The sequence below is a fragment of the Columba livia genome, chromosome 10, assembly GCF_036013475.1.
Source record: "Columba livia isolate bColLiv1 breed racing homer chromosome 10, bColLiv1.pat.W.v2, whole genome shotgun sequence".
NCBI classification, from domain to species: Eukaryota; Metazoa; Chordata; class Aves; order Columbiformes; family Columbidae; genus Columba; species Columba livia.
This window is the reverse complement of record NC_088611.1, coordinates 882,652-898,438: the sequence shown is the minus strand read 5'-3', so window position 1 is coordinate 898,438 and position 15,787 is coordinate 882,652. Positions and strand designations below refer to the sequence as shown.

Genomic DNA, 15,787 nt, shown 5'->3' with positions numbered 1-15,787 from the left:
TTCCTTGTAATAAAATAAAGGTCTATGCATGAATTTCATGTGTATTCTGTAAGATGATACTTAGTTTTGGACATAACCATACAGACCTGGACACTTCTGGTGCAGATTCTAGGTTGTCTCTTCACTTCTGTTGCAGTGAAGAATCGTAGCAAACCTGATCCGTAAAGCCAGGCTGGGTTCCTGGAGTTTGGAAGGGGCCAAATACTATAAGCTTCTTGCCATGAATATCCACCGGACTTTGCTCGCTTTAGTGACACTGTAATAGAAATGACCCTGGTATCCCTTTTTAAAAAATCTGCCTCCAACTGTCCTGAACGTTACCTGGGTTCAAAGATCGTGGAGTGATTTGGGTTAGAACCGCCTATAGGAGTCATTCCATCCAAGCTCCTGCTTCAGGCAGGGTCAGCCGTGGCTGCTTCTAGCTGGTGGTAGCTCCCAGCAGGGAGTTTGGAGCTGGAGCACTCCATGAACTACGTTCCTGGTCAGAGGAGGGCTCCGTCCCCTCCCTCCGCACCCGGGCTGAGGGTGCGCTGCCATTTAGGACCGCATTAGGAAGTGTTCCGCAGAAATTCAGGTGGCGACAGCCGGTTCCAGCTCCAGTGCGGCTTGAAAAGGTTCGGAACTGGGTTGCAGAGATAGCGCGGGAGTTCTCAGAAACGTTCTTTGCTGCTGACTGCTGCTTTTTGGGTTCTGCATTTCATGTGGTATTAAGAAATATGTTTACGCTGTCATTTTACTGTGACAGATTGGAATTGAAAAAGTAACCCATCACACACAACTTGGAACACCCAAAATGTCCCTTGCTTGCAGCATCTTCAGCGTGTTCTCTTGGCACCAAGGGCTTTAGGACTAACTTGGTGTCCTCAGAGCAGGGCTGTTGGAGCTGAAAGTCTCTGTGTTGCCAGTGAGCCTGTTACAATGTGGGTGTTTGGATTATAGAGCACAAAGGATTACAGGGCAGGTTTCAAACTGCTTTTCCTAATTATTTTTTTCCTGTATGCATTCCTTGAATGATGGACCAAATCAATCGATACATTTTCTTATTTATGAATGGAGATCGCACACTACATAAAATTATTATTATATATTTTCCAACAAATGTACATTAAATTGAACCTTCAGAGATGCACTTGACAGAGCTAATGCTTAACTCAGAGTTAAACATTAACTCTTGAGTTTTGCAGAAGGGGGAATTTGAGAAAATACTCAGGACCCTTTGGGTTGAGGGGAGGGTAGCCAAGCACGTGTGAAATGGTTGTTACAAGCAGTTTCAGGGGTAAAAATTGATCGATAGCTTACCAGTCCTTGCAAAAAAACCAGCATCTGATCTGTCAAAATCTGGACATCCATTGAAGTACCTTAAGGTCAGGCAATGTTAGCTCAGGTGTCCCCACTTGCAAACAGAAAGGTGTTTTTAGCTAGCTTCAGAATTTTGGGTTGTTTTTCCGTTTCGTTTTCCTTCTATCGCTCCCACAGGACGATGAGGCTGTGTCAGCGTCACCCGAGGTGACAGGGGAGAGGAACACGCGCCCTTGGGCCCCGTGCTGGCTTTGTACCGGGGGGCTGTTCCTCGCTTTATTGAAAGGGAAACTTCACATGACGTAAATTAGCGTCTACATAGGGGTGAAATCCAACACCAGTCCAAAAGCCTGAGAGCTGAGCAGGAGAAGAACTGGTAACATTTACAAACACATTCTGGATGTATATCCCAACCATATGGAAACAAAGGTTTAATCTCACTTCTTTTCATTTAACCATTTTCCCAGATGTTTCCTGCAGTTTGACAGATGTACCATTTACTAGAAAGTTGTGCTCTTGAGAGTTAGAATGTTATGGACACGGTTGCTATAGACAATGACTCTGTAAGGGGAAGGTTTGGAATAAAATGTTACATTAATTGCTAGTTGAATAAGTAATTTTTTTTCCCCAGACTGAGGGCGCTGGACTGGCCGGTCTCCTTTCATTTTCTCTCATGCTGTAATGCGCTACAGAAACACGCGAGCCGGCTTTAACCCATTCCTGCAAAATTGCTGAGTACTGACTCTGAGAAAATGGCATCATTTCTTAGTGTTGACAGGGGAAGAGTATTTCTCTGGCGAGTTCTAACCACGCGTGGCCGTGTTTATACAGTTCAGTAAGTGCCTCGGCAGCCGGCGTTCCCCCTCTCCCCACTGTTCGGTCTGGAGAAGCAGAGGGGAGTGCGCGGCTCCTTGTGTTGTGGTGTTTCATGCTAATAAGCCCCAAAAGTGATTTGAGGGGAGGGAGCTGATTAATCTCGTGTCTGATCTCGCCGCCTTCCAGCCGCCCGGCGCGGGGACTCTTATCGTGACGAGGCGGCGGGGGCGGCGCGGGGCTCTTATCGTGACGAGGCGGCGGGGGCCGCGCTCTGCGCCTCAGCCGAGGCCGTGAGGCCCCGGGCGGGCCGGGGAGGCGGCCTGGGAGCGCCGAGCTTGAGCTTAGTGCTGGGCCTGCCTTTGCCCGCAGTGCTCAGCCTAAGCTTAGCGCCGGGCCTGCCTTTGCCCGCAGTGCTCAGCCTAAGCTTAGCGCCGGGCCTGCAGTGCTCAGCCTAAGCTTAGCGCCGGGCCTGCCCGGGGCCCAGCTCTGCTCATCCCGCACTTAGTACCAGACCATGCCCGCGCCCACCGGCCCCAGGCTGGGAAGGGCTAGGTGTGGTTTTCATTGAGGATTTATCCTGAAAGCAAACGACAAGGGAAATAAACGGACTCTGCCGCCATTGAAGCCGGAAGGTTCTGAGCTCAGTCACTTGACCAGTTCCCCCAGTGGAAAAGGTTGCCGGAGTCCCGTGGACTTTGTCCTTGCACTGATGTTGACTTAATTAGATCCCCATGTCCAGATTGCTTGACTGGAATTGAGCTGTCCTTTAAACTTCTTAGATAGCTCAGCAGTTCTCCAGGGTTCCTCGTTGGCGGTGTGAAGGTTCCTGAGCCCCAGCGGGATGTGCCCGTGAAGGCAGACGCGTGTGCTGGCCCCGCGGCCCCCGCGCGGGACGGGCTGGAGTCACAGCGTCCCTGCGCGGAACGCAACGCAACAACGCGCGCCGTGACGTGGGTGAGCCGTGACAAGATCCCTCCGGAACATCTGGGGAGCGGTCTCTGCACAGTCGTGCTGCTGCGTTAGGCTGTAACGTGGCGCAGATGTGCAGGTACTGTGGATCCCGGAGGAGCCGCACATTACAGTCAGGTCAAGGTTGAGACGCGTGGCCCTGTCAAAATCCTGTCTTTAAAGTCCTTGTCTGTCAAAGTTGTTTGTATTATTTGTGTTTAAGCCGTGTGGCCGTGGCTGACTCACTGCTGTCTGAGTGATAAAGAATGATGCTTCCTGAATCTTTTTGTCACATTTTTAATCAGTAAATCACTCTTTTAAAAAGGGAGTAATTAAAAACACCGAATGCTTTCGCACGTGGTTTGCTTTTCTAACCGAAGTCTGCCTTAAACCAGAAATTTCTGTGAGAGGATGCTATTGGTGGTAGAATCTGGTGTTTAATGGGGGTGCTTCGAACCACAGGACCCTTACAAGCACTTAACTGCTGCTGCTGATATCAGCTTTTCAAAGGAATACTTTTGCTGTGTTGTTACGAATACTTGTCCAAAATACAAAGAAGCTCTTATTGTACTTCTAGTGCTTCTGCTGGACATTTCAGTGATTCAGATTTTATTAGCAATTACGAACAGTTTCAATAAACTTCTAATGAAATGTTTACTGCTTTTATAAAACAGCCCATGAAAAAAACTGATTTCTTAAAACCAGTTACTTAAACACCATTCTCAATCTGAAGTTTGGGGTTTTGTGAGAATTTTTGAAATTGCTGTCTGAAAGTTAATTAATGTGCTTTCTCAGCTTTGTCTGCTTCCCATCAGTTAATGTTACACTGTATATCTGATGAATAGGTACGATAATTTGTGAGATTTAATGATCTGGGCCCTTTTCCCTCCTTCCCTGAAGAATTTTTGAAGTTTGAAAAGAAAGCGCTATAGTCCCATGTCCTGACAGTCTGACACAGTTAATTCTAGCATCGTGACCTTATTCTCAGAGACTGGTTTGTGTTGTTAAAGCTCTTAATAAACAAACTTGCCATTCTCATGTTGTTGATATCTTTTAATTCCCGCGTCATCTGTTTGAAGAAAACTATTTCTTCTGCCATAAGAGTCTACCTGATGCAGTCTTTTATGTGATGGAACTAAATAAAATCCCATAAACTTCTGAGAATTTGGGGTTCACAGATTGACTTAAGCTGGCACTCCCTTTTACCAAAAAATGGTTGCATGACAGGTATTAAGTGATGAACAAAAGTTTGTTTGTTTGTTTGTTTTTCCAAATAAAAAAGTAGAAAATATTGTGAGAACCAACCCAGAAAATATTATAAGGAAATATAACTGCCATTTTTTATTTCCTCTAACAGTTCTGCACAGTTTCACCACTGAGTTTCAACACCACCAAGTTTTCCCAGAGCCTGCAGAGCAGCCTGATGTTCCCTGGCAGTATTGAGCACACATGTATGTGGCTGATCTCGTTGCAGTAGGACACGACCCACTGCTATGTCTATTTTATGTGCAAGCTTTCTCCTGACATTGGCCCAGAGCTTTCTCTGTGTGATCATAAATAGCTGTTACAGTATTTTCCAGTGACTCAGTATAAAAGATTTGTTGCATGTGCCAAGTTTAACTTCAAAAGGATGTTAACATGGCTGAATTATAAAAGCTTCGTATGACCCAGCATATGAATTGGTAGAACATAAATGTCTGCCAGAGGTGTTTGGGTGGGCATTGCAGTTGGGTATAAATCAATCATTTTATAGCTGCCTCTGAGTCTTTCCAGTAGCGCCTCTTACCTGCTGGCTGTTTTCGTGGAAGCTTCTTTGCTTGTTCCTTATCCTGTCAGATTTTCCTTCTTGCTTGTTAGAAATTTTAGGGAAAGTTTGCAGTGTCCCTTTAACCTCATCTTTTATAATTTGCTTTTCTGGATGTTTTTCCCCTCTTAGCAATTCAAAGTACCTCAAGGAGCTGAAACAGTTCAGACTTCTGCACGGATACTTTTAGTCTCCATTCCACCAGTGGTTGCCTTTGTGGACCATGTTTTGTTCTTCCCAGTACATGCAGTAGCCTGACTCTTTCCCCAGATGTGAACACTGGCAGGTTCCGCTCTGTCACCAGCTTCATTGGACTTTCTCACAACAAGGTTATTGTACCTCGAGCACCCAGATGTTGTGCTGTATAGTTTACTTTTGCGTTAGAAACTAGATCTTATTTCTGGGTCCTGACTGGCAACTGTAGCATTGAATTTCAGGTGTGTGTTGGTAAGCCTGCATTTTGCAGTTCTACTAAAACTCTTCTGCAAAATAGTGCTCTCTGTAACTGTAGTAGCAGTGTCTTCTAAACACATCCCACATCCTCTGCAGAGCCTTTTTCAGCGTCTGAATCATTCACATCTTCTGTCCTTGGTCTTCATAGTTGGCAGAAATAGTTCTTTGCTTATGCATTTTTCTGGTGTTTTGTGCAGGCTTTTAAAGGCAGCGGGAGCTACTGAATGTTCTTTGAAGAGAGAGTTATGGGGAGGTGGCTGAATCAGATAAATCTCAAAGGTTTGGTTCCACCTCCCGCCTCCCAAGAAACACGCTGTTCTCTGACAGACCGCTAGACCATAGTTAGAACGGGGGAACCAGTGATGCCCTGTTGCAGGTGAGAGGACCAGAAAGTTTCTCCTCTGTGGCTAACAGGGTTGGCAGGAGCCTGAGTGGTTTTTGTCCTCAGTCCTGGGAAGCTCAGAGCTGATGAGAGTTGTACTCAGCTATGGGTTTCCGCTTAGATATAGTTTAACAAAACATTGAAGAGCTGAAATGGGCTTATTTTTACACTACTGAAATCATGGTGCGTTTTAGAAAACTTTTTATGATGGCTGCACTGTCCAGTTATACCCGGACACTTGTTACTGTGGTAGTACTGAAATGCTGAAACTGTCTGCTGTTCCAGCTCCACTTTTTGAGCCGTTAGTAATTTTTTTTTTTTTTTCCAATTTATTTACTTTTCCTAACAGGCTCATTCAAATTTACAGTTAGCAGAATTAATCAGATCACTTACCAGTTCAGAATTTTTCCAGATCTTTATTAGATGTTAAAATTCTGATATTTACAACTCAGGTGTGGCCTCACATCAAACCTTTTCAAAAAATGATGGTACTTTAAAGTGAGCCACCAGATATACCACACCAAATGAGCAGCTACCTTTAGAAGTTTGGAGTTGAGCGAGCAGGCAGTGGAAGTGCAGAGCAGAGCAATTAGGGGGCGAGCAGAGGTCCTGTAGTGACTTCTCTTTTCTTTTAAGTCGAATTATGGGTTTTTATGGATTTTTAGAAGTAACCTGCAGCCTGTACCTATTGCAGTAAGGTAACTTTGTCATTCTGGATTGTCTCTGCATGCATGTGTTCCAGCAGTGATGTAATTTCTCATTTAATGAATCCCAGAGCTTTACCTACGTATGGAATGAGTGAGTGCCATTTTAAGTCAACCAGTGCTGCCTTTTAAAACTGTCCTTGGAGTGTTGAAGATGGCCAAACAAACAAACAAAAATTCCTGTGAGAAAAATAAGTAGGATCTGAGATTGGGTTAATTTATTTTACTGTACATTAGATTTAGATTTCAGTTTTGTGGGTTTGGCTTCTGACTCAGGTCTTACATCATGTGGTTCTCTTGCATTCTTTCATACTAGTGAATATGAAGCCTTCAGGAAGGGAAGCTCTTCTGTATCTGAGTATTTTTGGTTGGTGCAGGCAGTAATGGGACACTCTTTTTATGCATTTCACAGCTTACTATTTATTTCTTTTACTGTGAAATCTGTTCTTCTGGCTGATTACATTTGCAAGTAACTATCTGGTCTAAAGTTTGAACTCCAAAAATCTTGTCTTAGGGAGAACAAGTACAGAAAGCCTGACCTATGTTGGTTTATATGTAAGATTGTTCTATTTTGTGGGGTTTTTTTTCTATCATTTTAATTTGAATTCCCATGTCAAAGGTCCATGGGCTGTAGCACTAAGCTGCAAAAAAATATTTCATGAATTGAAATTTTTTTAAGGCAAAAAACTGCAGAATTCTGATTACAGAGGAGTGGAGAGAGTAGAGAAAAATAGGTACAGTCTGTGCATGCAGACTTCTGACTCTGAGAGAGCTTGTGTGAATATGGTGCTTAATTCTCCAAACTGGGCCCGATGATCAGGTTCAAAATTTCAAAAGAAGAAAAACTCCTTTATGGGAAGAGTTCAGTTTAACCCTTGGTGGCTGGAGAAGCTTCGAGGCAGTGCCTAAAATCCTGGGTGCCTTTGCTTTTGCCTTAGCTGTTTCTAGCCTGAGGCAGAAAGTGGAACCTCAGCCACCTGCCTCTTTCCTTGCTGCGCACACATGAATGGGGCCGAAGAACGGGAGGGTGCAGGAGCCGCTCTGTGGCCAGCGGGGCAGCAAACTGCTGGTCCCAGGCCACCAGAACCAGAGCAGAGGCAGGGCTGACAGGGGCCGCTTTGGGAATGTGCTGTGCAGAGGAGCATATACTGTACAAATCATGTTTAAATAAAAACAATGGCAAAAAGGAGGGCATTCTTTATCTTTCTCAGGCAACCATATCCAATGTCTGCATTTTGTGATTCTTGCCAAAACAAGTGGCCTACTTGAAAACTTTTTGGGCTGGAGTGCTAAGCCATAAAAGGAAAAGGCTACTCCAAGTAACACAGAATGGGCTGAAAAAGGGTTATGCATTTAGGTAGCAGCTGTTCGCAACAGACGTGGATTGTAGAGTGTATTGCGCTGTTTGCAGTACTTTTTCATGTTACAAATACTTCACATAATTGGCTGATGCTCAAAGAGCAAACTGTTAATACTTTCACATTTTGATTGAGTTTCTTTAGGGAATTTGGATAGTTTAAAAAATTCTGAGTAAGTGAAACTTAGGCTTTTCTCCTCTGGATATATATCACTGTATTTTGAAATATCACCTTAAATTCTTGTTCTCCCATCTCCCAGTAACAGAATTAATGTATGCAAGTAGATACTTTTGCAGGAAACGATCCTCATCATGTGGAGAAGACACTTTATATCAGTGGATTATAAATCCTTAAGTAGTCTTTAGCAAAAGCAGCTGTCCTCTTCCAGATTTAAGAGTTCATGAATGAATACAATAAAAGATGCTAGAAAATGCTGAAAATACTAAAATAATATTTGAATTAGGTTAAACAAATGAAAGTTTTAAGCAATATTGAGCATTGTGTTTATACAAAGAAAACATCTTGCATGATAATTAAAAAGCACTGTAAGTGGATACTTGTTCTTTCTGCAAGTGAAACACGCTCCTACAGTAGAACCATTTCAAGTTAGAGCTCTATTTCTGCCAAAGGGAGTGTGAAACGTCTGTGATTTCTTCACTGGGAGGTACAGTAATACTTTTGGCATCTGTTCCTGAAGGATCTGCAGGCTGGAAGTGAGTGTAGGCAAAACTGTCCCCTTTGGTGGGCCCCTTTTTTTTCCTTTTCCTTCAGCAGCTGGCAGGGTTTGTCTGTTCCCATAGGCTGCGCGTGAATTACCGCCACTCCGTGCCAGCGAACAGAACAGCCACGTTTAAAGGTCGTACAACAAAAAATATTCAGGACAATGCATTTTAGCTACCTTTGAACTGGTTCCTGAGGAGGGCTGAAACATTGCTTTCAATTAAGAGCCATTATTTAGCCCCAAAGTGCCGCAGACTTTGAGCCAGCAGTCAGGATGTGTGTGGTTTTGGTATGACATCCATCCGAGCACATGATGCTTGGTAAGTGCTGGAGCCTCCGTTATGATTCATTGGGGAGAAACATGGAAAACAGTGTCTGTTTTTCAAGCGTTGGAGAAATGAATCGAAGGTTGGAATCCTGTATAATTTTGCTAAAATAACCCTGCAAGTAGCTGGAATAGCTCTGTTAGCAGGGCAGGAAGGGTGATGGAACAGCTTTCCCCTGCCCTATGTTTGCTCGGCTTCTCACCAGTGTTGGTTGTTTGCTGGTTTTTAAGCCGGGGGAGATGCGCTGGCACATTGGCCACTGGAGATGGCGTCCAGAGGCACATACACTGAGTTTTAAGTTAGAGCGGAACTGGGATGGTAAAGCTGTTTGGACAGCTGGATTTATTTGCAGTGTATATTCTTAAATTATTTTTCAAACATGGTCAGAAATCCCTCTTTGTAATTTTCTGTCTTTATTTTTGAATTAAGAGATGCATCTCTGCACTTTTTCAGTGCATGTGGAAAATTTTAAGCTAACTCACTTTAGTGGGCCACAGTTATTTTCAAACACATACAGTTTCGATCACCCCTTCAGACAAAGCATCTATTGAAACAAGAATGACTTCTCTCAATAATAATATAAAAATGGTAACAAACTTTTGGTTTCTAATAGAAAATTACTTTTGAAGTTACATTTTAAACTACAGTTTTTAATAATATGAAATTGGACACTCTAAAAATAATTTTATGTGTAATTGTTTTACAAGTGGAGTCAGATGTCTGCAGGATTTGCTATTTATATTTGAGCAGGAGGGACTCAGAAGTGCTAGTGTATTTTCACAAGGGCAGAGGTATCATGTTACTATTCTACACGGTGCTGTAAAATTTTCAGCTGGGCTCAGAAAAAACAATATCTGATGTGGAAGTAGAAGCTTCAGGCATTTTTCATTTTTTGCCAAGACTACATATTTGCAGGTAGATGAATTGAGGAGTGAAGTATGAACTGTTCCCTGCTCGGAAGAGGAGTTGATCCAATTTTGGAAGGGGGAATTATTTGTCTGCAGAAAGGGCTGGGGTGTGGTCTGCTGAGATCACCGAGATAACTTGGTAATTTTGGGTATCTTTAGGGAAGCTCTGCCTACTGTGCTGTGCTTCCTGGCGTCAGACCGATCCCCTCTCCCAGCAGCTCGGCCCCTTCTTCCAAAAATCTTTGCACAAAACTTGTTTTGGCAGCAAAACTGATATTTAGGGCTGTGATGTTTTTTTGTTTAAAGTATAGGATGAGTGAAATAGGTGCTATTGTATAAAATGGAAAATTTCTTCTGCCTAGGAATTTCAGTAGGTTGGTTCATCACTGGTCACTTGAAAGGCCTCTCTTCCCCCCCAACCCCAAAGCAGCACTAAGTTGTTGAAATCCCAGTTCTAAGAAAAAAACGCAGAGAACTGATGTAGCTACATTTTTTGTTTCGTTTTACAAGTATTTGTGGTGGAGGAAACAAAGTTTTTTGTTTGAAAATCAGCTTGTGCTCATTGAAACAAAATATAATCGTTCTGAACAGGGATTATTTTTTTTGAGGCAGTGAGAAGTAGGAATCTACTGGAGCTGTATAGGGTTTTGCAGCCTCCAAATGGTTATTTAAATCATAGTAGGCCAGATAATATTTAGTTGAAAAGTAAGATTTTTGGCTTGCAGCCACCAAAAATACTGCATTGCAGCGAGAAGCATGAGCCATCTCTCCACTGCGTTGCCTTTAGCACTTGCACAATGATTTTAGTGATGTCGTGTGATTGTTTCCCAGGCTCTCTAGCGGCTGTTGTCTAGGTACCACAACGCTCTGCAAAGGCATCCTGTGCGTGCGGTTCCATCCTGCTGCCCGGGGGTGCTGAGGGGCTGGTTTGCTGCAGTCAGTGGCTGCTTTCAGGACGGCGGTTCAGGCTGAGGCTGCTGTGCTTCAGATACACAGTCTGTTGTAAGTCACGCGTTTGCATGTGTCCTTAGCTCTGCAATGCAGTTCTACTCCTCCCTTCTGAATGCGGGTGCAGCAGGGCAGCCTTGTGAATGGCAGCGGTACCAGAGCTGGCAGAAGGTGGAAATGCAGCATTGGGAGAGCGTGCTGGTCTGTGTGCTGCTTACTGTGTCCAAATCTGGCCTATAAAGCAGGATTCAAGAAACATAGGATTTGCAGAGACATCTTAAGCACCAGCTGTGAAGCCTTAGAGGTTACATTTTATGGTCGATTCTGCTAATCTGCAACTCCTAATTTGTAATTAGTCAAAAGGAACAAGCAATAGGCAGGGGGGTGGAGAGCGGGGATCTGAACAGTGTCAAATTGTCTTGTTATTCTGTTGGCTGTTCCTTCTGTTGGCACGTTGGGGGAATTTGGCACAGAGTCTAAGCCGTGTCCTGAGGTGCTTCAGTCGCTGGTTGCCTCATATCATATTAACCCTGGCTTGTGCCATGAGACAGGAGTTGAGATTTGATTTGGGCAGTGATAGATTTCTAGCTTAGTGAACCAAGTGACTCTTGGTGGGCCAAGGAACAGTACCGCGGACCTCTGAGGAGTTAGCGAAGGTCCTGTTCCCCAACGCAGCAGATTCTGCACCCCAGTCTCAAGAAGGATGGCAGCGTTTCTAGCTCTTACATGAGGGGGCCACAAGGATGGCAAAGGTATGGGAGCAACATTTGAAGAAAGTAGTACCCTGGAGAAAAAAAGCTGTTGAACAGAGGGGTGGTCTGAGGATGCGAAGCAGGGAGTGGTGGCTTTCTCTCTCTCCTAGTACAAGAGCTAGGGCAATAGCAGACCAAGCTATCAGATTTTTGGTTGAAAAGAAACAAAAAGAGCCTGTGAAGAAAAGGTACTTAACAAAGCATGTAGTTTGAACTGTGGGATCCATTGCCACAGGACACAGTCGAGGCTGAAAGTTTACGTGGTCTCAAAAGACACTGGAAAAGGTTGAGCAACACAACGAACCCAGCTGCGGGGTGAGCGCCAAGCGGCCCTGGCCGCGCGCAGGCCTAGGGTTCTGCCCAAACCACGCACGGGGTGCGTGTGTGACAGTGTGAGGTGCTGCTGTGGTGCTGGGCGTCCCTGTGACCACTGGTGAGTTCTTCATTTTAGATGATATAGAGAAATAACCTTCACGGCAAAGTAATATTAATATTATTGTCTGATTTTAATTAACATAAAAGAAGTAACCTAAGCGATTATTTCATTTCTCTAAATCTGCAAGGTTTTTCTATGGCATTTTGGGGTTCCTCGTTTTCCTCTGTTGGAAGGGCTTTTTTTTACCCTCCACTGTGAGCATTCCTTTTTGAGAGACTTCCTCAGACATTTATATAGGCAGTAGCTTCTTGGAGTTGTAACTTATTTCAATGTTGAATATTATTTGTACATCTTAATTTCTAGTATTACAGAAGACAATTTCTATTCCTTTTCCATCTCCGCTTAATATTCATCCGAGCGTTTTTAAAGCTTGCTCCCGCATACCAACTTGCTATGCTACGCTTAAAAAAGTGGAGGAGAAAACATCTTGGAATTTGTCCACTTACACACAAGGCATGTAGGACACTCCACTATTACTGCAAGAATCTTCTGAAGGCAAAATGTATTTTCGGCAGAACGAGGTCTCTCCTCTGGTGCTTTCCTGTGTGGCAGAGGGGCCGGGTTTGCCGTGTCCCGCACAGCAGCGGCTGTTGCAGCGGTAACTCTGCCGTGCCGGTGCGTTCAGAGCGCCCGCCGGCCCCACGCTGGCCCGGGGACTGCCCTCCGCAGTGAGAATGAGGCACCTGTCCCCTTGGTGCACTGCTTTGCCTTTGATGACAATGATCTTGCTGTGTGGAAACTGTCATACCTAAGTCCGAAATCAGTAGTATTTAATGGCAGTGAATGCTAGGCTAATTATGTGAGTATATCTACTGAGATATACTGTGCAGTAGTTTTTTGAAATTACTCTTAAAGAACACTTGTTAAATTCTTCTGAGATAAGTGCAGTGTAGTTTGCTTTTCCTTAATTTTCTGCTCTGAAAATTTATCTTCCTGCCTTGACTCACTGCATTTTGCTGGTATCAGCCCATGTCTTTGGAGTAAAATGAGCTTTTCTTGGGCTTCAGCAATGCTTAGAGAATATTGCAGTGTTAGGAGACAGAGTGGGATTCATAGTACGTTAAACGAGGAGGAGTCTGATCTTAACAAAGCATGACCAGTTAGTTTAACTGGTGCCTTTAGGTGAGGATGTGAAGAAATTCTAGGCTGAGGAGAAATGTTGGTTGCCAGAGCTCGCGAACGTAAAGCGTTGGCTCCCTATGCAGGGAGGCGGCTGGACAGACGGGCACCTCGCTGCGGGATTCGGTGCCCTCCTCGCAACCAAGCAAAATGCATTGCTTCATGTTTCTTAAAGGGATTTAATGTTGCATATCTCTTTGTAGCTTGTAGCAGTAGTAAGTCCTTTAACCATTTTTTTTCCTTTCATGTATTAGAAACAAGACTGCCAATGGGGATTACCGGAAGGAGCACAGGGAGAGGAGTCGCAGCCCCATCGAGAGGGCTGCTGCCCCAACAATGAGCCTTCATGCCAATCACATGTACGCCTCAATCCCAAGCTTGACCATGGATCAACCTCTAGCACTGACCAAAAACAGCATGGATGCAACCCGAACAGTCGGCATCACCCCTACACTGACTTCTGTGGAGCGGCAGCAGGTACTGGCTTCTGGGTTGACAAGAAACTCTGGGTGGTTGTAGGAATCCTTGGCGGAGACACAGTGAGAGCTTCCCTGCTGTAGGCAGAACGTGCTATGTGTTCCAATAGGCAGGCGATGCAATTCTTCAAGCAAAATGCGTTTTAAACATGCACAATTAATGCCACAGCTCATTGTGTTTCATGTGAATAAATTGCCAGTGTTTAAATGTATCTGTCACAGATTTCTGAGTCTTCCTGCTTTTTCTAGAGCTTTACTAAGTGTGTGGATGTGTGTGTTTTAATTGGGCATGCAAAGTCCGGGTTGCTCTGTGGTTGAGTGGGCTCTGGTGCCTGCTTGTCAATAAGTGCTGCAGCACACGGTAGAGTCTCCAGCCCTGCTCCTCTTGGCAACCTGTGCTGCTTCCCTCCCGCTGCCCCGGCCCTCTCCTGCCAGGACTGCTGAGAGAGAGGTGCAAGGCAGAAAGGGCAGAAAGGAGAATTTTGCACTGAATTTTCCAGGTGAAAGAAGCTGGAATGACCTTAGTTGTTGTAGCAAACCAAAAGCATTCATTGAGTTGTTCAGAGCAATGTTGTGTCACTGTTTCATAATAACTTTTCCTAAAGCAAAGCACAGATTTTTAATTATTTTATAGTTCTATTACCATACGCCGGAGTGGGATTTGGGGTTTGGTTTGGTTTTGACTGGTTGGTTGGTTTTTGGCTTGCCCTTTCGTACATTGCATTTGTTTTCCTTCAGAACTGCCATCTCTATGCAGTTTATACAATAACAGTATTCTTATATGTCAGACTTGCTTTTCTCTCTCTCACAAGTGGAGAGACAAAGACAAGGCAAGATAATGGAGCTGCGATGAGCTGCAGTGTTGAGAAATGGAACCGGCCCATGTGCCCAAGCTCTTCTTTCCTTCTGTCCTCCTCCCTGCCCCGCTGTGGTGCCCTGCGCCCCACCCGCTTGAAAGGAGGGTCTTTCAGAGCTTGGGAGCTTTCATACGCAATTTCTGAAAGCCGCTTTTCGCTGGAGCCATATGCTTTCCGTCGGTGTGGAGATTTTCACGGTGGTTGGCTATGTACGCTGGTCTTTTACATTTTGCTGTGCCAAAATGCCTGGCTCTGCACTAGTGCTGCTGCTATCTGGCATCATTTGGCAGGCGAATTGCGGAGTTATTGCTCAGTGCAGGGCGGCCCTTTGCTCTGGTCGCGTGGTGATGGCAGAGGAGGAAGGGCCAGGCCTGCGCTGGTGGCGCTGCTGCCTCTGGACAGTGTCACCGCTGCCCTTGGACGGTGTCACTGCTGCTCACAGACACTTGTGGTTCAGTCTGTTTGACTTGGGTGGAGTCCTGGTGCTCGTTACCAGGTTCCTCTCCCTTTTGTTATCTTTGACATTTTGAGCTCGATTACAATCTGTTTTCTTGGGAAATAGGATGTTGAGGTAAGACCTTGCTAAGAGCACAGGGTAGAAATATTTTTTTTAAAAAGTATATTGAAAATAGGAAACCCTAGTTTGATGATTTGTTGTTTGTCTGGTTTTTAACCTTAATGTGTCGAATGGAATATCATCTCTCTTTCTAATAAAGAGGTGGGGAAAAATACCTCCTTCTTTTAGGCAGCATAGGGTTATTCATCTGCTCTGGTCACTGCTACTAAATTCTCAGCTTATCTCATTATTTTCGTACGAATATGTATAGTCTGCTCAGTGGAGCTGTACCCACAGAACCATACCAGAGGATTCTGTGAGATGCTGGAGGGCCGGGCCCAGAGAGTGCTGGTGAATGGGGCTGCGTCCAGCTGGCGGCCAGTCACTAGTGGTGTTCCCCAGGGGTCAGTGTTGGGTCCAGTCCTGTTTAACATCTTTATTGACGATTTAGATGAGGGGATTGAGACCATCATCAGCAGATTTGCTGATGACACCAAGTTGGGAGGGAGTGTCGACCTGCTGGAAGGCAGGAGGGCTCTGCAGAGGGATCTGGATAGACTGGAAAAATGGGCTGATTCCAATGGGATGAAGTTCAACAAGGCCAAGTGCCGGGTGCTGCACTTTGGCCACAACAACCCCCTGCAGCGCTACAGGCTGGGTGCAGAGTGGCTGGAGAGCAGTCAGACAGAAAGGGACCTGGGGGTGCTAATGGACAGGAAGCTCAACATGAGCCAACAGTGTGCCCAGGTGGCCAAGAAGGCCAATGGTGTCCTGTCCTGTATCAAAAATAGCGTGGTCAGCAGGACAAGGGCAGTGATCCTTCCCCTGTACTCTGCATTGGTGAGGCCACACCTGGAGTGTTGTGTTCAGTTCTGGGCCCCTCAGTTCAGGAAAGAGATTGAAGTGCTGGAGCGGGTCCAGAGAA

The 15,787-nt window shown here is 45.0% G+C and overlaps 1 protein-coding gene across 2 annotated transcripts in view; it reads left to right on the top strand.

Moving 5' to 3' along the window:
* VGLL4 (vestigial like family member 4) overlaps positions 1–15,787 on the top strand; it is a 48,527-nt gene that overhangs the window by 26,189 nt on the left and 6,551 nt on the right. For both annotated transcript variants that reach the window (XM_005502823.4, XM_005502824.4), the window contains one exon: positions 13,228–13,450. In XM_005502823.4, the coding sequence (XP_005502880.1) occupies positions 13,228–13,450 (223 nt within the window). The remainder of the gene's footprint in view (positions 1–13,227; positions 13,451–15,787) is intronic.